At 67.2% G+C, this 23,016-nt stretch overlaps 12 protein-coding genes across 12 annotated transcripts; 8 read left to right on the forward strand and 4 right to left on the reverse strand.

The window, feature by feature from the left end:
* The first annotated feature begins 249 nt into the window (after positions 1-249).
* On the forward strand, positions 250-1,519 carry MICPUN_109195 (predicted protein). The gene has a single exon (XM_002504965.1). The coding sequence runs from the start codon at positions 282-284 to the stop codon at positions 1,458-1,460; it is 1,179 nt and encodes a 392-aa protein (XP_002505011.1). The 5' UTR covers positions 250-281; the 3' UTR covers positions 1,461-1,519.
* A 398-nt stretch (positions 1,520-1,917) lies between these two features.
* Positions 1,918-3,105, reverse strand: MICPUN_86321 (predicted protein; the record flags this gene model as incomplete). The annotated part of the gene is made up of 2 exons (XM_002505262.1): positions 1,918-2,673; positions 2,851-3,105. The coding sequence occupies 2 exons, from the start codon at positions 3,103-3,105 to the stop codon at positions 1,918-1,920; spliced, it is 1,011 nt and encodes a 336-aa protein (XP_002505308.1).
* A 2,630-nt stretch (positions 3,106-5,735) lies between these two features.
* MICPUN_53459 (predicted protein) lies at positions 5,736-7,499 on the forward strand (the record flags this gene model as incomplete). The annotated part of the gene is made up of 1 exon (XM_002504966.1): positions 5,736-7,499. The coding sequence occupies one exon, from the start codon at positions 5,736-5,738 to the stop codon at positions 7,497-7,499; it is 1,764 nt and encodes a 587-aa protein (XP_002505012.1).
* A 50-nt stretch (positions 7,500-7,549) lies between these two features.
* MICPUN_62692 (predicted protein) lies at positions 7,550-10,040 on the reverse strand (the record flags this gene model as incomplete). Its single annotated transcript, XM_002505263.1, has 1 exon — positions 7,550-10,040. The coding sequence occupies one exon, from the start codon at positions 10,038-10,040 to the stop codon at positions 7,608-7,610; it is 2,433 nt and encodes an 810-aa protein (XP_002505309.1). The 3' UTR covers positions 7,550-7,607.
* A 552-nt stretch (positions 10,041-10,592) lies between these two features.
* On the forward strand, positions 10,593-11,912 carry MICPUN_62693 (hypothetical protein; the record flags this gene model as incomplete). The annotated part of the gene is made up of 1 exon (XM_002504967.1): positions 10,593-11,912. The coding sequence occupies one exon, from the start codon at positions 10,593-10,595 to the stop codon at positions 11,910-11,912; it is 1,320 nt and encodes a 439-aa protein (XP_002505013.1).
* A 167-nt stretch (positions 11,913-12,079) lies between these two features.
* MICPUN_62694 (predicted protein) lies at positions 12,080-12,751 on the forward strand (the record flags this gene model as incomplete). Its single annotated transcript, XM_002504968.1, has 1 exon — positions 12,080-12,751. The coding sequence occupies one exon, from the start codon at positions 12,080-12,082 to the stop codon at positions 12,749-12,751; it is 672 nt and encodes a 223-aa protein (XP_002505014.1).
* Positions 12,752-12,818: 67 nt separating this feature from the next.
* MICPUN_62695 (predicted protein) lies at positions 12,819-13,925 on the reverse strand (the record flags this gene model as incomplete). The annotated part of the gene is made up of 1 exon (XM_002505264.1): positions 12,819-13,925. One exon carries the CDS (start codon positions 13,923-13,925, stop codon positions 12,819-12,821), a length of 1,107 nt encoding a protein of 368 aa, XP_002505310.1.
* A 2,453-nt stretch (positions 13,926-16,378) lies between these two features.
* On the forward strand, positions 16,379-17,122 carry MICPUN_71678 (predicted protein; the record flags this gene model as incomplete). Its single annotated transcript, XM_002504969.1, has 1 exon — positions 16,379-17,122. A coding segment is annotated over one exon (744 nt), but the record flags the coding sequence as incomplete, so codon positions are not given.
* Positions 17,123-17,186: 64 nt separating this feature from the next.
* Positions 17,187-17,892, reverse strand: MICPUN_109197 (predicted protein). The gene is made up of 2 exons (XM_002505265.1): positions 17,558-17,892; positions 17,187-17,461 (listed from the first exon to the last, which is right to left on the reverse strand). Exons 1-2 carry the CDS (start codon positions 17,646-17,648, stop codon positions 17,337-17,339), a joined length of 216 nt encoding a protein of 71 aa, XP_002505311.1. The 5' UTR covers positions 17,649-17,892; the 3' UTR covers positions 17,187-17,336.
* A 14-nt stretch (positions 17,893-17,906) lies between these two features.
* MICPUN_62698 (predicted protein) lies at positions 17,907-18,278 on the forward strand (the record flags this gene model as incomplete). The annotated part of the gene is made up of 1 exon (XM_002504970.1): positions 17,907-18,278. The coding sequence occupies one exon, from the start codon at positions 17,907-17,909 to the stop codon at positions 18,276-18,278; it is 372 nt and encodes a 123-aa protein (XP_002505016.1).
* A 2,903-nt stretch (positions 18,279-21,181) lies between these two features.
* Positions 21,182-21,934, forward strand: MICPUN_70425 (predicted protein; the record flags this gene model as incomplete). The annotated part of the gene is made up of 1 exon (XM_002504971.1): positions 21,182-21,934. A coding segment is annotated over one exon (753 nt), but the record flags the coding sequence as incomplete, so codon positions are not given.
* Positions 21,935-22,265: 331 nt separating this feature from the next.
* Positions 22,266-22,769, forward strand: MICPUN_62700 (predicted protein; the record flags this gene model as incomplete). The annotated part of the gene is made up of 1 exon (XM_002504972.1): positions 22,266-22,769. The coding sequence occupies one exon, from the start codon at positions 22,266-22,268 to the stop codon at positions 22,767-22,769; it is 504 nt and encodes a 167-aa protein (XP_002505018.1).
* Between the last annotated feature and the right edge of the window lie 247 nt (positions 22,770-23,016).

Raw genomic sequence — 23,016 nt, forward strand, 5'->3', positions numbered from 1 at the left:
TTAGGGAGTGAGCCGACGAGGTTGGACAGGAGAGTTGACAACCAAAAAATGTAAGACCCTCGAAGATCCTTGGCGTTTGCGGCAACCGACCGCATTTATACGAGGGAAATAGACCAACATTTAAGCGTTTATTGGTCGGACAATTGCAAAATTCGCCAGACAGGCGGTTCGATCAGTGTGTGGCTTCGCAAGCGAGAGACATTCCTTTTTCGTCGACGCGTTCTGCGATCAACAGTTCCCCGGGCGCTGCACGTCGACGCGTTCTGCGTTCAACAGTACCCATGGCGCGACCTCGTCTCCTTTTCCTGGCTAGCGTCGCCGCGACGCTCGTCTCCTTCGTCGCCGCTGGCGGCGGAGAGAGCATGGGCGAGGGCGATTGCGGCGAAAAGCAAACCTGGAAACTCAAACCGGGTGAGGAGAAGCGTTGCTGCACGTCGTTTCTCATGAACGATGTCGACAGATTCGAATACAAGGCTACCCCGGTCGTCTCCGGCTCGTGGGGGCCAGGATCCATCTCGTTCTGGGTCGAGGAGTACGACCATTGGCAGGATTTGACCCAGCCCACGAAGGTGCTTAAGGCGAGATGCAACCTGAACGGATCCGCGCAGACATGCACTGGAGAAGCCTGCGTCACCCCGGGGTCCTCCGGCAAGTGCAAGGCTGACGTCGATATTTCCGCAAAAGGCCACGAGGACATCTGCGTCGTCGCCAAGTGCGATATCGGAGTTAAATGCGAGGATCACGAGGTGGAGATCAAGTTCCACCACAACGAAACCGAGGGTGAGGACTGGTACGACGACGACGGCGACAACAACGACTGGTACGGCACCGGTGGGGAGGACTTCGGCGACTTTGAAAGCCTTATGCAGTGCTTCGCCGTGTGCCCCACCGAGGGAGACTCCACGTTTTACGAGGGCGATTGCGGCCCGCTCGCCGACAGGAACAAAGATAGGTGGTGCAGCGTTGATGGTAAGGCCTTCTGCTGTGCCAATTCATCAGACGACTGCTGCGTAGACGACGAAGCTGCCATCGCCGGCATCACCATCGCCGTCGTCCTGGCCATCTCTGCGTGCTGCGTCGCGTGCTGCTGGTGCGCGAAGTGTTGCTGCTTCCAGTACAGGCGGAACATCCCCGCACAGGTGATGTACGTCCAGGGCCCGCCCGGCGTGCAGATGACGCAGATGGGCTACCCGCAGGGCACCTACCCGAACCAGGGATACGCGCCGGGTCAGTCGCAGTTTGGGGCTCCGTCGTACCAGTACACGTCGCAAGCTCCAATCGCCGCCGCGCCCAGCGAAGGAAACCCGTATCCCACGGCCACAATATACACGGCCACGATCGATCCCCCGGGCGCGTCGGCGCCGGTGTACCCGACGGCACAGGCTCAACCGCAGATTCAGTATGCAGACGGTTCCCAGTACACGCCGCAGCAGGGCGCGGGTGCGATGCCAAAGGTGTAGAGGGTTAAATTAGTTGAGCAGGAGTTGCTCTTGTTTTACGATGATTCGTTATGTTATTGACATGTTTGCTGCTGGAGACCCTGGCCCGCTCTGATACTACACGGCAGGCCAGAGGTCGACGTAATATGGCTGATCGTACAGTCATCAAACCAATTTGTCTGTTCTACACTCCATGTTCCCACAACCGCATCCCCGCGGAAGTCGGTCCGCAAGTTTGTTTTTTCAATGGACGACTCGCGCGCTTCGCCTCGAGGCAACCGACGCGGGGCACGACAGCGGAATGCCCGCTGCCGCGTGTTTGACTCCCCGCCGTGTCTTCTCAAGCCGAGTTCGCTCGTCGTCCCACCACTCCATATTGTGTACATCTCTTGTTGGTAATCGTTGATAGTTGTTGTTGATAGTTGTTTTTTTGTTGTCGTCGATGTCAGCGGCTCCCAGAGTAGACAAGTCAATCAATTCACTTCTTGTTCTCGAGGAGCAGCCGGAGGATGCGCTTTCCGAAGGGGCTGTTCTTGATCAGCGGCAGGTGCGGCCTGATCCTGTCCACCAGCTCGGAGTGCAGCGCACCCTTCGTGACGCTCAGCGTGGACTGCACCACGTAGTTACCGTACGGGTCCATCAAAAGCCGGTCGAGCAGCGGCGACGTCATAATCTCGCGGACCACGACGTTGCGGTGCTCCTCGAGCGAGGCGTCCGCGAGCTTAAGGCACTTCTCCACGACGTTGGACGAGAACTTCTGCATCGAGAGCTCGGCGTAGTTACCCGCGAGTCGCATCATGACCTCGGCGTTGGCCCACGGCAGGGACAGGTCCAGGATGTACTGAACCACGTAGTTGCCAAAGGGATCCTGCGACAGCACGAGCGCCTGAGCGGCGATCTCCTGCACGAGCGCGCGTCGCTGGCCATCGGCGGCGTGGTCGATGCACCTCTGCAGGACGCAGCATCCGTGCCTGTGGGTGGCAATCTCCACGCAGCACTTTCGCGCGGCGTCGTAGACGAATTGGTTATCTTCGGCGCCCAGGCGCTGGAGGCACCGCTGAATGACGTGGTTCCCGTTGAGGTCCTTGATGAGGGTGACGACGCCGGGCTTGAGCGCCTCGGTGGCGAGCGCCACCTGTTCCGGGGTGCGAAGGGTCTCGACGAGCTTCTGCACCGCGCGGGTGCCGTGGGTGTTGAGAGCCACGGATACCAGCTCGGGCACGCCGTCGCCATCCTTGGACCCCGCGGACGAAGATGCGGGCTTGGCAACCTTCTTGTCGTCGTCCTTCTTCTTCTCGCCGTCGGAAGCGGCGTCGCCGTTCTTCTCGGCACCGTCGGCAACCCCCTCGGCACCCCCCTCGGCACCGTCGGCGCCCTTGTCGTCGGCGTCGGAGTCCGGCTCGCCGCGAACCTTGGCCACCGCTCGGAGAACCCCCATGCGCTGCTCGTCGGTGCAGCACTCGAGCAGCTTCTGCACCAGGTAGTTGCCGAACGGGTCCATCATCAGGTCAACAACCTCCGCGATGATCTCCTCGAAGCAGAGGTTGACCGCCTCCTCGCCCTCCTCGTCGAACTTGCGCTGGAGGAACCTGCAGCCGTGCTGGTCCCTGGCGAGGACTCCAACCTGGCCGACGCACTCCTCCACGGAGCCAAACCTGGCGTCCATGTCGGCAATCTCCTGCGCGGAGTCGCCGCCGAGGCCGTTCATCGAGCCGGACCTGTTCATGCCGCCGCCCAAGAGGATGGCGGCGTCGTTGGCGTTGGAGAAGGACCCGTTGCGGGCACCCTTCAAGCCGCCGGATCCGCCGTGGCCGTTGTTGAAGGAGTTGTTGCGACCGCCGCGGCCCTTGTCCCGCGCTCCGCCCATGCCGCCGGCGGCGCCGCGATTGCCGGCGCCGCCGAAGCCACCGTCGCCACCGCCGAGCCCGGCGTCGAGGCCGAGGTTGGCGAGGTTGATCTGCGGCTGGCCGAGCAGCGCGGCGAGCGCAGCCTGGTTGAGGTTCCCGCCCTGCGCCTGCGCCTGCAGCCGGAGAATCTGCTGGAGCTGCTGCTGCTGCGCGTAGAACGCGGCCGCGTACGCAGCCTGGTACACCTCCGCCATGTTCTGCTGGCCGCCGGCGCCGTTGGCCATGCCGGGCATGCCGGCCCCCGACTGCATCGCGGCGAGCACCTGCTGCATCTGCGCGTTTGCGCCGCCGAGCTGCGCCATGGGATCAGCCATGTTACCCATGCCGCCTGCTCCCATCATCTGCGCCTGCATCTGCTGGAGCTGCTGCATCTGCTGGAGCTGCTGGAGCTGCTGGAGCTGCGCCTGCTGGTTAACGTGGCCGCCCATGCCGCCGCCGCCGCCGCCGTAGCCGCCGCCGCCGGCTCCCATCTGCTGCCCGTAGCCGCCGTAGCCGCCGAGCCCGCCTCCGCCGTCAAACGAACCCGCGCTCATGCCGCCCAGCCCCGCGCCGCCGCTCATGCCGCCCAGCCCCGCGCCGCCAGTCCCCGGGGGAGGTGCGCCGCCCATCTGCTGCTGCTGCTGCTGCTGCTGCTGCTGCATGGTCGGCGTGCCCGAGTTGCTGCGGTCGAGGGGATCGGCGCCCAAGCCCGCGTACGCTCCCCCCCGCGGGATGAGCGGCGCGGTGGCGCTCCGTCCGGGGTAGCCGCCCCCGGTCTCCGACATGCCGAGGTTGGAGAACGCGGATGTCAGCGGGTCGGGTCCAACAGAGGACTCGTCCCCCGCGCCGCCGCCCACCGCCCCGTTGGCGTAGAGGGCGTTGAGGTTGCCGGAGGATGCGCTCCTCTCGTGATGCGCGGGGACGGGGTGCGCGACGCCGGGGCGCGCGCTGTCGTCCCTGGAGAAGAGCTTGCCCCCGTACTGCTGGCCGTAGCCGCCGTAGCCGCCGTAGCCGTACCCTTTCGCGCCCTGCGGTTCGAACGGGGGGAAGAACGCGCGCGTCAGCCAAGATCGCGAGCGAGGAGGGCGAAACGCGAGCGAGGCTGGGAAAAGCCGAAGTCGCCGACGTGCGGCCGGCGGATCGCCGAGGGCGCGTCGCGCGAGCGGATTGAGATCGTGAAAACTCACCAGATCGATGGCGGAGACCGAACGATGCAGCTCGTCGCCGGCTCCCATCGTCGGCGCGGCGGAGGCGCTTCGGGGATGCTCGTCGACGTCGTGCAGGAGTCGAGAGATGTAGTCCGTCCTGCGAACGAGGTTGGGAAAGTAAAGCGCATGGGAGGTTAGCGACGGCGGGTCGGAAAGCCGCGCGTGTCGGGTCGCGAGTGCGCCATGGGGCCCATCAGCGGTCTAAACCACTCCTCAGGGGTCCGCCACGGACGGGCATCGCGTCGTGGGCGAGCCCATCCCGTCGCATCGGCCCTGGCGCGACGGGAGACTTTTGACGGCGCCTCCAGGCGGCGGGAGAGGGGCTGCGAAAGACTGGTAGCCGCGCGATTTTTCGCGCCGGATGCGGTGCCGGCGGGAGCTCACCTCCACTGCGGCGACGATGACAGCCCCGAGTCGGCCCCGCCGTTGGCCCCATCGAGCTTTCGTGCTCCAAACATCGTGATTTCTACACACAGGTACCCTCCCCCACCTGCTCTTCACGCGCCCATTCGCGGGCTGACACTATGAGGGACTCGTCGTCGAGGCTTCCTCGTGTGATAACACTTAGCGCCAGCCACAGGGTGGATCAAAAAGCGTCATCGATCGGTGTCACCGCTGGTTTCAACGTGGACGATCTTTTCAGACTAAATGCACTGTGCGCCCGAGGAAAAATTAGCTGAGTCAACCCCCTCACCTTTGAGTTTTCATGAACCCTAAAACCTGGTTCGGGCTGCAGTGATGCGTGGCAGGCGGGGGGTGCCTTCTCTCGAGACGAGTGAAGTTTTGGAGAGGCATCGAAGACTTGGCGCAGGAATTGGGGAATCTTCTCTCACTCTCTGGCGCCCCTTCGTCGAGGTTGTGCGATGGCCGAGGACGAGGGTGATCGCGTCAGTGGGATCGCCGCGGTGGCGTCCGAGGCTGCCGCGACGTGCGCCCCCGCCGAGGCGAACGGCGACGGCGGACCCCGCGCGAACGGGCCCGCTCTCGAGAAGGAGCCCACTCTCGAGGCGTCACCCGCGGGTCCGAGCCCCGTCCGCACGACGACGGAGACTTCGAGCTCAGCGGGAGCGGCGACGGAGCGGGGGGCGTCCACCGATGATTTAGGCGCGCCGTCCCCGTCGACCCGAAGGTCGCTCGCGGTGTGGGACTACGTCTGCGCGGAGCTCGGCCTGAGCGTGGGCGCCCGGGAGGACGATCCCGACATGGCCGTCGCGCGCGAGCGCGTCTTCGACATCATCTGGCACATCCCCCTGGAGTTCGAGAGGCTCAACTTCTACGGCGGGATGCTCTGCATGGACGCCACGTTGGGAGTGGTGACCAGCCTGCCCGTGCGCGTGGTGTGCCAGACGGCGAGGCTGATAATGTCCCCAGCGCTCGGGGTGGTGAGCGCGGTGGGAACGTTGGTGTCGCCGTCGCCGTCGACAAAGACCAAGGGCGGAACCATAGGAAGCCCGGGCTCGAGACGACGATTCAACAACGGGGATTCAGGCCGGACGACGAGCCGCAAGCGACGAACCTGGGGCTTTCACCCGTACGCCAGGGAGCACCTGAGCGACTCGCTGTGGCTGTTCATGCTCCTCGCCGCGTTTGCGGCGGCCAAGCTGGTGGACGTGTCCGTGGTGTACCACTACATCCGCGGTCAGGAGGTGATAAAGCTGTACCTCGCGTGCTCGGTGCTGGAGTGCTTCGATAAGCTGTGCTGCGCGTTCAACTGTCACGTGCTGGACGCGCTGCAGAACTCGGTGTACATCCTGGTTAACACGGCGCAGGAGGATTGCAGCACGGCGGAGTTGATCAACGCGACTTTTCAGTTGGCGTTTGACGCCGCGCTCACGCTCGCGGCGACGTGCGCGCACGCGATGATCATGCTCACGCACGCGGTGACCCTATCCGTGGCGATTAACTCGCACACCAACGCCATGCTGCTCGTCCTGATCTCCAACAACTTTGGAGAGATCAAGAGCCACATCTTCAAAAAGATGGACGCCGCGAAGCTCTTCTCGGTGGCGAGGCTCGACATCGTGGAGCGCGTGCACCTCAGCATATGCCTCGTTTTCGTCGCCGCGCAGCGGGTCACCGCCGCTGGGAGCGTGGCGGGCGGATTGACGCGCAAGATGCTCAAGGACTCGCTCATGGTGCTGTCTTCGGAGATTGTCGTGGACGTGTTCAAGCACGCGTTCATGTCAAAGTTTAACAACATTCGACCGAGGGTGTACCGCGGGTTCCTGCGACAGCTGTGCAGGGAGCACGTCAAGCTGGCGCAGTCATACAGGCTGCACAGGGTGGTGGGGTTCGTGCCTCTGGCGCCCGCGGCGGTGCTCATGAAGGTGTTGCCGGACCTTTACAGGACACTGTTCCCGTCGAACAGCTCGGGCGACTTTGACTCTGGGTTTATGGACGAGGCGACTCCGGCGGCGGCGGGCGGCGGCGGGGGATGGTTCGGGAACATGAGGCTGGAGGCGGGCATCCTCGGCCTCGTCCCGGACCCGTCATCGTTCGCGGCGTACGTGCTGTTCTTCGCGCTGCTCGTGGCGTTCAAACTGGCGTTCGGCGTGGCGCTGCACTGGCTGGGGGCGCACATGCTCGAGACCCTCCACGGCGGCGAGAACGAACGGTCGACGTCGCGGGTTGGCTCACCGAAAAAGGGAGCCGCGACAGCTGTGCCGGGAGGAGGAGGCGGTGTGCTGGGAGGAGGAGGTGGGGGTGACCGGCGTTCCGAGAGAGGTCACGCGTTTGTACAGAGGAGCCTGTTCGAACCTAACGCGTCGTCCGGGCCGGCAAACGGCGACGGCCGCGCTTCGGCGGATGGGGTCGGCAAGGAGGACGGGGTTGGCGTCGGCGGCGATTGGGGAAGGAGCGGCGATTGGGGCGGCGCGGCGCCGGAGAGCCCGACGAGGCGCAAGGAGAGAAGGCCGCCGACGCCCAAGAGCCCGCAGTACCCGCTGTGGTCCGCGGGAGGGTTCTGACGACGCCTGATAGCGATGAGTTGTTACGACGCGAACGGTCCGCCGCATCCGAAAAAAAGTCAACCTCGTGCTCGTGCGGTTCGATTACATTTGGTTAGAATCTCGCGTTCACGGCGTGTTCTCGGGGGTGGGTTTATACGCGAGGGACATGTCGGCCCACTCGCTCGGGTCCGCGCCCATGTCCTCCGCGACGGCCCGCCACACCTGCAGCACCTTCTCCGTGTGCCTCACCTGCGTCCTGGCAAACGCCAGCCACATAGCCTTGAACTCTCGGCTCCTGCTCTCCTCCAGCCGCCTGAACTCCTCCTGGTGCCGGCCCTGGATGTGCGAGTACTCCGTCCGCGCAGCCTCCGCCGCCGCTTCGTCCGCCGCGAGCTCGCGCCTGAGCATCTCGGCCTTGTGCATCTTGGAGAAGTCCATCTCGAGCTTCGCGAGCCGAGCCTTTTTCGAGTCCACGTCGGCGAGGTGCGTCTGGAGCGTCAACAGCGTCTCCGCCCGGTCCGCCACAGCCTTTCGCACCGCCGGCATCATGCCGAGGTAATCGTGCAGCGGGTCGAGCGACTTGGCGGACGCGTTGTTGGCGCTGCGGGATAGCCTGGAGATACGAATCGTCGCGTTGCCCATCTTCCTCGCCTGCGACGCCATGTCCTGGCACGCGGCGCCCGCCGCCGTGTAAGACCCCATGCGGCCGGCTTCCTCTTCCTCCATCTTGGACAGCTTGAGGCACTCCAGCCCGAGCTCTCCGAGGGCGTCCGAGTGTTTCTGCTCCGCGGCGAGGACCCGCTCGGCCTTCTGCGACGCGATCGCGAGCTCCTGCTCCATGCGCAAGACGCGGTCCTTCTCGGTTATAAACGCGGTATCCTCCTCCACGATTTTGGGTTTATGCGTCTCCAGGCCGAACGCGCCGCCCATCATCCCCACAGCCGTGGACTGGACGATGGTCTGCTTCATCTCCTTGAAAAACTTACCAGCCCCGCGACTACGCGTCGGTGAGGTCACGGGCGCGGCCGGCGGCTGGTACGGCGCCGTCATCCCCGGCGGCGTCTGCTGGGGGTTCACTCCCCCAAACTGGTTCTCCTGCCCGGGCATGGGCATGACGTGCGCCTGGCCGGGCGGGGGCATCGGCACCGGCATCGGCACCGGCACCTTGTTCTTCATGCGATACCACGTCTCGTCAGCCTCCAGGTTCTGCGCCGTGAGAAACACGCGGAGCTCCTTCGAGTGACGCAGCACGGGGTGAGACGCGAGCCGTCGCAGGTACGCGTCCAGCTGCTGCATCCGACGCGTGACAAAGTCCTCGTCGCTGCTGGACGTCAGGGTCTTGTCGGGCCTCGGCGGGACGAAGTACCCGCGGTGAGAGTCCGCCAGCCGGTCGGCGAGGCCCACGAAATCGCGGAATCGCCGCCAGGTGACGTGCTCCTGCAGGACGTACTCGGGAAAGTCGCACCTCGCCGCGACGCGGTAGAGCACAATCTTCTTGCCAAAGGCGCCCGTCGCGTTGGCGCTCGCCTGCGGATCCGACACTGAAGTCTCCAGCACGCCCCGCATTGAGCTCTGGTAGATACCCGGCGAGTTCCTGCCCGCGGTGGGCGGGACATAGGACGGTGTGGGCGGGGTTCCCGCGAGGTTTAGGTTTAGGGGGGGCTCGTTCGTGTTCGTCGCGGGGGCGGAGTTCATCTGTCTGGGTTCGCCGGTCGGGGCCGCGGCGACGCCCGCCCCGGGTACGGGCGGCGGGGCGAAGGACGCGCGCACGTCTCCGGTGGTGTGTGCGATGCCGCCGTGCGTCGTCCGGCTCATGGCCGCGCCAGCTGTGCCGCCGAACCCCCCGTCGCCGGGCACCCTCGGATGCATCTCGGACGACGCGCCCGGCCGGTACCCCACGGGATCGGCGTACATGACCGAGTCCGCGTAGGACGGGGGCGGCGCGAGGAGGTCGCCGTAGCTGACGCCCATCGCGGACGCGCTGTGCGTCGCGACGGGCGCCGCGGGGGGACGCGGCGGGGTCGGGGAGGGCGCCGCGGGCGCGGGAGCGGCGGCGACTGGGGCGGGTTCCGATCGCGGCGGATCGGGAGCCGCGGGGGTGCCCAGGGGGCCGAGGTCCATCGCGGGTGTCGCCGCCGACGGAGCGCCGAGGGGATCGTCCGCGACGGAGACGTTCTGCACGGACCGCGCGAGGTCGTCCGGGACCGGAGGCGGGGAGGACAAGGGATGGTCCGTGAACTGCGGCGGGGGTGGGGCGGGCGGAGAAATGGAACATTTGTCAGCCGAGTCGGGCGCTTCCAGATCTCGACGCGAGTCGCGCGGGTATTGGCCGGGTCGTTCGGGTCGACGGGAATCGATCGCGTCGGGTCTCATCGCGGGTGCGACGTGGGGATCGTGAGGCGCGGCGGGCGAGGCAGACGGCGTGACGCTCACCTCTCCGTCGTCGTCGTCACCCTCGTTGGCGAACGGGTTCTCGCCGTGCGAGTCCATGAGCCTCGCGCCACCGAACGACCCGTCGTCGTCCCCGGAACCTCGGCCGAAAGGATCGTCGCCGTTCATGTCTCGCGCGTTCGATGCGCGTTACCTGCGCTCTGATCGCGCCCGCGTCGGTCGCCAGCGCCAGCGCGCGACGGTCTGCGCGCGCGTGATCGGCCCGTTCCTTTGATATCCGAATTTGCCGCGAAACCCGTCAGCAGGGTCAGCGTCCAATCACGCGTCCAATCACCGCGCGGGTAGGAGCGGGAGGTGCCCAGACAAATTTGAAGGGTCGCGAACCAGCAAACTCAAAACTGCCGCTCAAAATCGGTTCATCGCTTTCCTGGTCTGCAAACAGGCGGTGACGATCGGACGGAAAGGAGAGGTCGGGAGAGGTCGCGGGAGAGCCGAGTTTTTCGAAGGTCGTTGCCGACCGCCAGAGAGGAAGCGGCGCCGGGCGAAGGGACCGGGGCGGAGAACGCGCGTGAGCTTCCCGCACCGCCCGAAGGCACCGCCCGGACGATCGGCACGCTCCGAGCGGAGTCGCGAAATCCCAAAGTTTCGCGCGATCCCGCCCCAACACGGCTCGGCGGCGTGGACCGGACTGCGTGAGAGGGGGAAAGCTTCTGGAGAGCGATGGTGGCGCGGCACGGCGCGGAGGTGATCCACAGCATGGACTCGACCTCCATGCCTTTGCGGGGTCAGAACGTGGGCCTGAGCGCGCCCACGCCCAGGCACAGCGTCTCGCACCAGCAGTGGACGAACGGGTCGCCCACGCACCAGCCCATGGACGACGAGGAGGACAAGTACGCCAAGCACGCCAAGGTCCCGTCGCCGCGGACCCCGCCGGAGATGCCGAACGGGAGCCGATGGGGCACGCGTCGCGCGACCAACGGCTGGATCGGGTCGCGGTCCCCCTCGCGCGGCGTCGCCACCTTGTCCGGCAAGGGCGCCGGCCGCGGCAGGCGAAAGAAGCGGTACCCCACCCTCGCCTTGCTCGCCGCGCTCATGGTGCTGTGGGTCTTCGCGCCAGCCATCCACCACGTCGTCACCGGCGTTCACAAGGTGTTCATCCGGGGGTACCTCTTCAGCATCGAGAGGCCGCACCACTGCCTCCCGTCCACCCCAGCCCCGCAGGACCTCGCGGACGACGACCCGATCGCGAACCTTCCCCCAGCCGACCTCGCCGACCTCCCGGGCGAGATACCCGCGAATCGAAAGCCGAAGGTTGGCATCGTGTCGCTGTGCGACCACAACGTCGACGCCATCTGCGCCGCGTCCGTCGCGAACAAGCAGGCGTACGCGGACAGGCACGGGTACGACGTCATCGTCGACAGCGAGATCATCGACGAGTCCAGACCCACGTCGTGGTCCAAGCTCCTCGCGATGCGAAAGTATCTCCCGTACTACGACTACCTCTTCTACGTCGACGTCGACACGATCATCGCCAACGTGGACGTCAAGCTCGAGGACATCGTGGACTACGGGTACGACCAAATTCTGGCGGCGGACAGGAACGGGCTGAACTGCGGGGTGTGGCTCATACGCAACACGCCGTGGTCGCTGTGGTTCCTGGACGAGATGTGGGCGCAGGAGCAGCTGGTGGCGCCGAGCACCCGCGTGCTGTTCCACTACGAGCAAAGAGCGATGCACTACCTGTACCAGTCGCGGGTGTGGCGCAGGGCGGTCAAGGGGGAGCCGTACAAGGGGGCGAACACCATACGCGCGAGGACCAAGGTTGTGAACAGTTGCGTCTTCAACTCGCTGCCGGCGTGGTACGTCAAAGGGGATTTCGTGGTGCACCTGGCGGGTTTAAAGGGCATCGCCAAGTGCTTGGCGTTTCGTCACTACTACGGCACCGCGAGGCGGGAGATGACGGAGAAGTACGGGGCGCTGACGGACGAGGCGAATGTGGAGCCGCCGACGCTGACCACGTGCCTGTTCGGGAGGATATGACGAGAGCGACGTGCCATAGAACTTAGGAGGGGCGCAGGCGTGCCCCCTGATCGTGTTGCTGGAAAAATTGTTGACTTGCGAAATCAAGTGCTCGTGACGCGAAGCACGGATTTGAGTTGATCGGACGGATATGACACGCGTCCCTGACCCCACAACGCGCCGCCGGGATGTCGACCGCAGCGTCGATCGCGACCCCACGCGTCTCCCTTCGGATCCGCTCCGGCGCGCGCGCGCTCCGTGCCGCGCCCGTCGCGCCTCGAGGGGCGCACCGCGGAGCCTCAGTTCCGGTTCGCGCGATTGGAGGAAAGAAGGGTGCATCCGCGTCGGCCGACGGAAAGAAGGCCGCGGCCAAGAGCGTCGGGAAAGAGAAGAAATCGTCGGGTAAGACGGGAACCGCGATCGGCGAGTCGCCCCTCTCCAACCTCCCGGTCCCGCTCCCCGTCGCGGGCGGCGGCGTCCTGGTCATCGGCGTCGTCCTCGCCAAGATCCTCGGGGGTCGAAGGGGCGGATCAGTCGCCAGCCTGGAGGAACGGGGCGCGCTCGACGAGAACCGCTACGTGGACGACGACAAGTTCTTCTCCGGGATGATGAAGACGGTCCGCACCGTGGAGATGCCGGCACTGACGGAGGCGCAGATCAGGGCGGCGAGGGAGCGACGGAGGCAGTCGCGGGACATCGACGCGTCGCCGTCTACCCTGGAAAACGTCGAGCTACCCGCCAACCACCCGTTCGCGACCGACGCCAAGGTGAGCGAGGCGGAGCGGAAGAAACTGGCGGAGCGGGTGAGGGAGATGAACAAACCCCGGAGCAGGGGCAGGGGCAGGGTCAGGGACGAGTGAGGAGACGTACGACGACGTGAGGCGCAACATCGTAACACTCGTTCAGTCGTCAAGTCAAAACTCGCAGTCACAGCTCCTCGCCGCGAACGTCCCGCTTCGTGTACTCGCCAACCTCGACGTCCGGAATCCCGTCCGCGGAAACGTACTCCCCGTCGGCTGTTCCCAGGTACTCCTCCGCGGCGCCCACGTCCGCCATACCCGCGGCGGTCGCGTCGTCTCCCGCCATACCCGCGGCCATGCCCGCGGCCATGCCCGCGGCTAGCGTCGCCGCGGCTTCACCGTACGCGTTGCCCGTTTGGCCGCTCCTCTTCGCAGCCTTGGCGTCCCTCGCCGCGCGCTTCGCCGCCTCCTTGGCCTCCTTTAACTTCGTCGCGGCTTTCTTGCGTATCCACCACAGCGGGTGGAACCTGACCAGCAGCGGCGTCCGTTTGAGCACCACGTGGAGCGCGGCGAGCACAAACGCCGCGAACCCGCCCCACAGCACCAACCTCTCGCGCACCGCCTGTATCTCCAGCTGCTTCAGAAGTTTCCCGCCCACGCCGAGCGCCGCGGCCTGATCCCCGGCGTACTCGTCCCCGGTGCTCTTCATCGTCGCGCGGGACTCGGCCATCGCGGCGAGCGTCCTCCGTCCCTTGTCCAGCTCCTCCGCCATCATCGCTCGCGCCCTTCGGAGCCCCGCGGTGGCGTCGTCCGCGAGGCCCACGACGCCCGCCTCGTCCGTCGGTTTATCGGGCCCGCCCCCGCGTCCGTTCGCGGCGTCGCCGAGGAGCTCGTCCCGTTCGTCTCCCTCCGACAAGGCTGACGTCGCGGCGTTCGCCTCGGCGTCGGCGGCACGGAGGGTCGCGTCGCGGAGGATCTGGCGGATGGAATCGTGCGACTCGCGCCTCTCCGCGAGCGCCTCGAGGCAGGCGGATCTGTCCGCGGGCCTCGCCTGCTCCTCCACGATGGCCTCCAGCTCGCCGAGCTCGCGTCGCAGCCTGGCCATCCCCGTCCTGGCGGCGTGCGCCGGGTCGTCGCCCCACCGATCCCTGCCCTGACGTCGTTGGGAACCCGACGTAGACGGAGCGCCTCCTCCTCCGCCGACGACGACGCGGTCGATGGCGGCGAGCACATCGCGCTCCAGCGCTTTCATCACGCGCACCTGCTCCGCGGCGTCGGGGGGTAAGGACGCCATCCCGCCCCACGCACCCTTCCGCTCGCCCTCGTCGCGTCTGCTGCAGTGACTTACATTTTCAAGCTGGCGCCCAGGTCGTTTGCGGCAGGAACGATTGTCACGCGCACACTTTTGGCGGCAACGGAGCGCCTCCGAGTATGAGCAACACCGCTGATACCGCAGCGGCCCGCGCCCTGCAGGCCGCCGCGGCCGCCGGCGCGGCCGGTTCGGGTGCGCATCCCGCGCCTTTTCCCGCGCTCCGAGACCTCTAAGCGCGCGATCGCGGCCCCGTCGTCCCACCCGGCCCCAACAAACCCCGATCTGACCTTTTTTTTCCCCGCCTCCCACGCAGCCGCGGCGGTCGTCCCCAAGGGCCGCGCGCTGGACGTCGGCGCGGACGCCGTCTACGACATCGAAAACAGGGTCGATGGCGAGGAGCAGCCTCAGCTCGAGGTGTCCCCCATCACCATGTACGTCACCGAGTACGCCGAACGGTGAGTGACGGACGAACGATCGGCCCATCTGGCAATTCATCATTCCCTCGATGAATGCTCCCGCGCTCCCGCCTCGCGCGGGCCTTCCGCCAATCTCTGAACACGTTTCGACCCTCCAACACCGTCGCTGACGCTCACCATGCCACACGCCACGTTTCCCCCCCCCCGAACGACAGGCAATTCTGCCAGATCGCCGTCAACTCGCGGTACATCTGCTACGGCCTCCGCGCGGGCCAGATCCGCGTCCTGCACAAGGACACCAGCGAGCGCGCCCTGCTCCGCGGCCACACGCAGATGATCGGCGACATGCGTTTCGCGCCCTCCTCCAAGGATGACATCATCGCATCCTTCGGCGTGGACGGAAACCTGCTCGTCAAGCGCATCAAGTTCGCCGAGAACGCCATCGAGGAGCAGCCCCTTCTGCAGGTGACGGTGGTCAACCCCCCCGCGGGATCGGTCCCGCGCGTCCGGTGGCTCTCCAAAACCCGGCTCGCCGCGTCCATCGGCGACGCCATCTTCGGCGTGGACGTCGACCTCAAGGCGCGCGAGCCCGTCGTCTTCACCGCCGAACTGGCCGCGACGGGGATGCCGGGAGGTGCGCCCCCGGGGTTCACGGTCTTCGCGCCGTTGGGACAGAAGCCGTCAATCAACGACTTCGATTTCTCCCCCGAAGGCTCGCTCGCGTGCGCCCATGCCGACGGAACCGTCCGCGTCTACTCCGCGCCGACGGGGGAAGGTGACGTCATCGACTCGGCGTCTTCGGGAACTCCTCCCGTGGACGCCACGTTCGAGCCCTTCTCCGAGGATCCCGACGGTGCCCTCGCGTCCATCGCGTGGGTCGGCGAAGACTCTTTGGTCATCGGCGGCGAATCGAACAAGACGCTCGCGCTGTGGAAACTCGGCTCAGGCGACATGGAGGGCGCCGAGTTGGTCCAGACGCTCAAGGTGTCCGGCGACGTGTACAACTTCAGCTGCGTGGCGTACCCCCACGCCAGGCTCGTGCTCCTCGCCAACCTTCGAAAGCAGAGCGTGTACGCCGTGCACCTCGCGGCGGGGGCGGCTGGTTTCGACTACGTATCCGAGTTTTCCGTCACCATGCCGATCCTGTCGTTCACCGCGCTCAAGGAGAGCGACGACCCCAGCTCGCTGCAGCTGTACTGCATGCAGACGCAGGCGATCCAGCAGTACGCGCTGCACATCGACCGGTGCCGACCTTTGGGTTCCGAAGGCGACGAGGGCGAATACGTGAATGCTGACGTCGAATCGGAGGGAGGCGACGCGGATACCGACGGCTTCGAGTCGGCGGCGGAGGAGGACGAGACGGTGGCGGTCCCTCCCATCACGGGCCCCGTCACCCCGACCCCGACCACCCCGGCCGGCACATCCAAGCTGCTCACCCCCGGCGAGCTCATGAGCATGGCGTCGGGTGGTTCGGCGGCGGCGTCGGGCGCGGGGTCGGAAGACGAGGGTTCCGCTGGTTCCAAACCGCCCCCGCCCAAGCCCCAATCCCCGGGCCCGCCCCCGCCCCAACCGCACCACGGCCACCCGCCCCCGCCCGGCCACCACGGCCACCACCCGCCGCCGCCGCCGCCGCCCGGTCACCACCGCGGTCCACCCCCCCCGCCCGGCCCGCACGGTGGTCCCCACCGCGGTCCACCCCCGCCCGGTACCCACGGTCCGCCGCACGTGCACCTCGAGCAGTCCCTCGCGACGCTCCGGCAGCAGATCGGCCAAGACCTCTCCGGGTTCGTCACCGCGATGCAGGCGGAGCGCGAGGCTGCGGAGCGCGAGCGCCAGAAGCAGCTTCTCACGGCGGTGTCCGCGGCGATCACCCGCGACTTGCCGGTTCAGATGGAGAAGATCGTCACCAACATCGTCAAGCGCGAGCTCAAGGCGATGGCGCCCGCGCTGGCGGCCGACATCGCCAAGGCCAACAAGTCCGGAGGCGGCGACGCGTCCAAGGAGTCCAAGGAGATCGTCAAGGCGCTTCCCGGCGCCCTGGCCACCGCCATGACCGGCACCGTGGTTCCCAAGTTTGAGGCGGCGACGCGCGAGATGTTCGAGCAGGTCAAGGGCGCGTTTGAAAAAGGGATGGACGACATCGCGCAGGAGCTGTACACCCAGAAGGAGAACGCCATCGCCGCGGAGGCCACGCCGCTCATCTCCTCCCTGCGCCTGGCGTCATCCGAGGTTAGGGGCGCGGCGGAGGCGTTGCTCACCATGGAGTCGATCCCGAACGGGGGCGGATCCAAGACGGGTCCGGGGGCGAAGACGGTTCAGGCGACGTCGCTCGAGGAGCTGGAGGCCACGATGGACCCGACGATCGAGCTCGGGCGGCTCGTGGACGAAGGGAACTACGAGGAGGCGTTCCAGAAGGCTCTCGGGATGGCGTCGGTCGAGACGGTGACGTGGACGTGCGGCAGGTGCGAGCCCGTGCGCGACGACATCTTCGGCGCAGTCCCGGTGCCCCTGTCGCAGACGGTGCTCCTGTCGCTGATGCAGCAGCTGAGCAGCGATCTGGACGACGAGCCGTCGCTGAAGCTGCAGTGGATCCAGGCGGCGTGCCTGGCGATGGACCCGAGCGATCAGTCCCTCGCGCAGGCGCTACCGGTCATCCTCGGGGCGGTGTTCGACTCGCTCACGGAGACGGCGCAGGCGCCCGACACCCCGGCTGGGGTCCGCGGAGACCTCAGGCTGGTGCTGCACGTCGTCAACTCGCTCCTGTCGTCGTTCCCCAAGTGACGAGAACGACGACGGGACTGACTGAGGGGTTGAGTGTGCTGTAACGGACTCGTTAATTCTCTACTACTTGTACGCGCCGCCGCCGTCTCCGCCGCCGTGGTCTACATCGTCTATCCTCCTCCGCTAAGTAAGTGTTCACCCCCCTTCGTCGTCGCCCGCTCTCGAGGTGCCCGTTGGATGCCGTCTCGTCACCCCATCACGCGTTGGCGAGTGAGGCGAGGGCGAGCTCGTTCCACTTCTCCGGTTGCGGCTTGCCGATGTTCTCCTGGTTATCATCGACGTCGTCCGTGGGAGGGGCGACGCCGGGCGGCAAGGGTATCTCTGCGGAAGGGGACGGGCGAGGTGGGCGTCAGTCTGGGAGACCCGAGCGCGAGGCGCGAGATCCGACGGAGAGAACGCGACGGCAGCGCGACTGACCGTCGAAGGGGAGGGTATCCGCGCGCCATTCGTCGTCGACGATGTCTAGGAGCGGTCCGGCGACCGTCACAGTCGCGTCCGAGCCGCTCATCTCGCCTCTCGCCGGTGTGGAGTGGTGAGGAGACCAGTTCAAAAACCCGCCTGCGTTTGGCTGCCAACCGCCGACAGCGACGGGACAATTATTGTTACGAGGTATTCCGGAACCCCCGTCGCGCGCGACGCGCCACTCGGTCGCGCGCGAGCCTCATCGAAGTTCGCGACCCGACGTTTGTCGAGCGTTCAATCCGAGGGTATCCTCGATATCAGCACCCGCGCACCGAACCCATCAAGTTCGGCGTTGATTGAGCCAATGCCCCAGAAGCAGCTCAAAGGCGCCGGTAAGAAAATCAACAAGATCGGCAAGAAGGCCCCAGCCGCGAACAAGCACGGCAAGGGCTCGATCACCAAGAAGGGCAAGTTCAACTTCAAGCCCAAGCTCGCGGGCGCCGGCTCGTCCAAGCTGCTGGAGAAGATCCGCGCGAGCAAGGAGGTGAGCCGGAGCATCAACGACAAGAACGAGCTCGAGGCGGCGCGTCGAGCGACCGCGACCGGAGGTAAAATGGCAGTGGTCCGCCCCCCTCCCGACGCGCGGGTCGAGGTCCGAGGCCCCAAGCCAAAGAAGATCAACAACAAAGGTCCCGTCGTGAAGACTCCCGCCAAGACGACGCTCAACCCGTGGTGACTCGAAGGCGACTCACGACACACGGTACAGGTAGTTAGGAATCCGGAGTAGCCGAGTAGGAGCGCCGCGCCATGGAGGCGGGCGAGGGGCTCATCGAGGCCAGGGCTCACGCCCTCGAGCTCGTCGTCAGGGTCACCGGCGATCAGACGTGCTACGTCGCGCTTCCATCCCGCGTCGTCGGCGTCCTCAACGCCGCCGCGCCCCACTTACCCCTGCCGCTGGCGCTCACCCCCGCCGGCGGCGGCGGATGGCGACGTCAAAGGAGCCTCGACGGGGGCGCGACGAATGGCCTCGTGGGATCCTCGAAGGAGCCTCATCATCCCCATCATCATCCGGCAGCCGCCACTCAGGCCGCTCCGGCGTTCGTCGCGTGGGCGGGCGCCACGTGCGTTTCGCGCTCGGAGACCGAGTTGGAGGTGCCGATGGCCGTCGCGGATTGCCTCGGTTTAGTCGACGGGGACGCGTGCCGCGTCGCCGGTCGCGCAAACGCCCCGTTCGCCGACGTCGTCGAGCTCGCGCCGGAGTCCGAACAGGACTGGCTCAAGCTGCTCGATTGCGCCGAAGACGTCGAGGCGAACCTCCTGACGCAGTGCGGGTGCGTCGCGGAGGGGGCGCCGTTTCCGTTTTGGCCTGGGGGCGGCGGGAACGGACGATTAGGATCCAACGGCGACGTCGGCGGGGGATCGAAACGCGCGCCCTTACGGCTGGTTCCCACGTCGGTCAGCCCGCGCGGCGCGGGTGCGGTGGCCCGGCTGAGGCTGGACACGGAGTTACGCGTCGCGCCGTGGCGACCGACCGCCGCCCCCGCCGCCCCCGCGCGCCCCGCCGACGTACAATCGATTCGATCCCCGGGCGATTCGATGGACCTCATGTCGACGGACGGTAGCGCCGTGACGCCTCGTGCGGCGGGCGGCTCCCGCGACGCCGCGCCGCCTGTCCCTGTCCCGCCGGCGATCCCGGTGGTCCTACGGGTGCAGAGCTCGCGCGGGGTGGTGGTCGCGTGGCCGCGTCGCCTGCGTTTCTCCCCCCAGGGCCGGGGAGGCGGCGATTCCGAACAGTCCGCGGGCTCGAACGACTCCGCTATTCGACGAATCGGGACCGACCATCCGGACGAGGCGGAGGTGGCGGCGTGGCCGACGGCGCACGCGTTCGTGTCCGAGGCGACCGCGACCGCGCGGGGTTTAGCCCACGACGCGCTCGCGTCCGTCGCCGCCGTCGGGGGCGGGAAAGCGGTAGGGGGGCCCGCGGGGGGCGACGGGGAGGGGGGCCCGCGGGGGCGCGTCGTCGTTCGAATAGTGAGAGTCCCCGGGTCGGTCGTCGCGGATGGGCACGTCGTCCTCGCGCCCGCGCTACGCGACGCTCTCGGCGCGACGCAGGGCACCCGCGTGACGTTGACGTTGACGTCCATCGCGGGTCCCTCCACGGGCGAAGCGAACGGCGGCACGGCTGTGCTCCTTCGTCTCAGGCCCGTGATCCGCGAGGGCGGTGACGGGTCAGAGCCGGAGCGCGGGACGGAATCAAAGCTCGGGGATCTCACGGCGGCGCATCTCGCCGCGCTCGGGCTGCCCCGCGATCATGTTAACGTCGACGAGGACGCCGTCACCGACGCCGCGAGGGACCTGCTCGCGCGCTGGTCCGCCACGGTGGCGCGTTTCTCGATGACGTTTAGAAACGCATTCAGAGACGACGGCGACGAAAAGGACCCGAACGACTTGAACGACTTTGGCGCCCCTCCGCCGGTCGCCACCGGATCTGTGGTTCAGCTCAGGGTGGGCGATGACTCCCTCATCGCGACGTTCGAGCTGGAGGTGCACGCGCCGGGGGGCGCGTGCGAACTCACCTCCGACGTCCTCCGGTGCGGCGGGAGCGACGGAGCGGGGGAATCATCGTCGACGCCGGCGGCGCGAGTCGAGCTCGGCGGGTGCGTCCGGCGGGCCGCTCACGACCCTTCCCCCGTGTCCAAGCTCTTCGGAACGTCCGTCACCGTGGACGCGACGCTTCGGGACGCGCTCGGCACGGTCGCGCCCGTCGGGTCAGCGGCGAATGAGGCGGCGAATGATGCGACGGCGCAACTCGCGGCGGCGCTGACGACGGTCCCTGGGGGTAATATTCCGGGCGGCGTCCTCCTCTGGGGCGCACCGGGAAGCGGGCGCAGCGGCGTCGCGAGGTGCATCGCCAGGACCCTCCGCGACGACAAGCGCACGCTCGCGTCGGTCGTCTACGTCTCGTGCGGGTCGATGTCCCACTCCGCATCCGGCGACCCGAGGGCGGCTATTTCCGCGGTGAAGGCGGCGGCGTCGGCGGCGGCCCGACGCGCGCCCGCCGTCGTGATACTCGACGACCTGGACGCCATCGCGGGCGGCGGCGGCGGCGGCGGCGCGGGGGGGGGCGGGGCGGACGCGCCCGGCGGCGGACCCGGCGAGATCGTCGGGGAGGTCATCGCCGACGTCGCCGACTTTCTTCGCGGCCGCCGGGTCGCGTTGTTGGCCACGGCGACGTCGCCCGAGTCTCTCCACGACGCCGTCCGCGCGGCCGGGCGGCTGGACCACGCGTGTGAGCTGCGTATGCCGGACGCCGCGGACGCGCGCGGCGCCGTCGTTAAAACGATCGCGGACGCGCGCGGGACGCCCGTGTCGAGCGCCGACGTCGCCGCCGCCGCGGCTCGAAAAGCCGAGGGGTACGCGCGCGGCGACCTGACCGCGCTCGTGGAGCGCGCGGCGCACGCGGCAGCCGCGAGATCGATGCGCCGACCGATGCACACGCCATCGCTAGCGGCGGTCAAGGTTCAACACCCCGGGTCTGGGTTCGACACGGGCGTTACAGGCGTTACAGAACGCGACGCCACGCTCGGGGCGCTCGATTTCGACGACGCTCGCGTGGGCCTCGTGCCCGCTCCGGCGAGGGCTCTGGGCGGTTCCTTGGGCGTGGGCGGTGACCACTCACCGGGCGGTGACTCACCGGGCGATGATCCGCTCGATGCCGTCGGCGGGCTCGACGACGTCAAGGCGGCGCTCGACGAGGCGCTGTCGCTCCCGTCCCGCCACCCCGCCGTCTTCGCCGACGCGCCCCTGCGGCTTCGCACGGGCGCGTTACTCTACGGACCGCCGGGGTGCGGCAAGACGATGGTGATCAGGGCGGCGATCAAGGCGGCGGGGGTTCGATCCGTCGCGATAAAGGGCCCCGAGCTGCTCAACAAGTACATCGGGCAGTCCGAGGCTGGGGTCCGCGACGCCTTCAGGCGCGCCGCCGCCGCCGCGCCGTGCGCGCTCTTCTTTGACGAGTTTGACTCGATTGCGCCCAGGCGCGGGCACGACTCCACCGGCGTGACGGATCGCGTCGTCAACCAGTTTCTCACCGAGCTGGACGGCGTGGAGGGCTTACGCGGGGTGGTGGTGCTCGCGGCGACGTCCAGGCCGGACCTCGTGGACCCCGCGCTGCTGCGACCCGGCCGGTTGGACAGGCTGCTGCGTTGCGACTTTCCCGACGTCGCCGCGAGGTTGGAGATTTTGGAGAAGGCGGCGAGAGACGTCGGGTTGGTGGACGATCAGAGGGCGCTCAACGAGGACGTCCTGGGGCTGCACGCGGTGGCGAACGACACGGAGGGTTTCAGCGGCGCGGACCTCCGCGCGATCGTGACGGACGCTCGCATGCACGCGGTGCATCGCGCGATGGACGAACTCCCGGGCGGCGGGGCGGGCGGGGCGGTTGTCGTCACGCGCGAAGACGTGAAGCGCGCGGCGAGGGAGGCGCGGCGGTCCGTGCCCCCGAGGGAGCGCGAACGCCTCGACGCGGTGTTTGCGGAGTTTCGCGGCAGCAGGATGGGATCCGTCGGGGAGAGAGGCGCGACGCCGGGCAAGAGTCCCAAGCGGGTGTCGCTGGCGTGAAATTCTCAAGTCCAAGCAGAACACTTCTTAAAAAGTCCACGGATCCGCGTTTCCCATCGTCGAGCACTTCATTCTGCGTGATCGATCGCGTGCACCCGGCAGCATGGGACGAGGCGACGACGATCGCGACCGGCGCTCCTCGCGCCGCAAGCGCTCCTTCTCCCGGTCGCGCAGCCGCTCCCCCGACGGCCGCGGCGAAGCGAGAGGCGAGCTCCGCTCCGTCCTGAACAAGAACGCCGAACTGAAGAGCAAGATCGCCGCGCTGGAGAGCATGCTCGAGAGGAGGGGCGGCGGGGGCAAGGGCGGTAACGCGCGCGTGCAGGCGCTCGAGTCTAAGCTCGAGGAGGTCCACAAGGACTGCGCGGGGATGGACGCGTGGCTGTCGAAGGTTGTCAAGTACGCGTCGAGGGCGGAGGAGAGCAAGAAGGATCTGAAGCGCGCCGAGGAGAAGCTGGCGTCTTACCTGGACGACGAGAGAGACGAGGACGAGGGGGATCACGCGAACGGTGATGATAAGGGCGGCAAGGGGGATGCCACCGATGGGGGTGATAAGGTGCACGAGGAGCGCGGGCGATGGGAGAGCGCGGGGTTCGTCGGCGATCCCTGAGGGGGATTGGCAGGCAGGGGCCCACAAACGAAAACTAGGTTTTCCCATCGCATCTCGTCTCTCAGCCGCGCCGCCGAGGTGCAAGTGAGCTCCGAGGCGATGAACACGAAACTTCTTCATCCTTATGATAACTAGTAAAAGGGCTCTACGCCGGGAGTTCTCTCCCAGGTCGCCCGTCCTACTCCTAGGCTATGCAGCTACGAATGCGTCCTAAAATAATATGCGTGCTAGCGGGCGAGGCGGTTGC

Source organism: Micromonas commoda, chromosome 11 (genome assembly GCF_000090985.2).
Source record: "Micromonas commoda chromosome 11, complete sequence".
Taxonomy (NCBI): Eukaryota; Viridiplantae; Chlorophyta; class Mamiellophyceae; order Mamiellales; family Mamiellaceae; genus Micromonas; species Micromonas commoda.

Bases quoted from the DNA above. Each gene is read 5' to 3' on its own strand.
- MICPUN_109195 (XM_002504965.1), top strand. From the start codon at position 282: ATGGCGCGACCTCGTCTCCTTTTCCTGGCTAGCGTCGCCGCGACGCTC.
- MICPUN_109197 (XM_002505265.1), bottom strand. From the start codon at position 17,648: ATGAGCGGCTCGGACGCGACTGTGACGGTCGCCGGACCGCTCCTAGAC. The intron at 17,462-17,557 runs GTCAGTCGCGCT...CCCCTTCCGCAG, and splicing joins GGATACCCTCCCCTTCGACG to AGATACCCTTGCCGCCCGGC.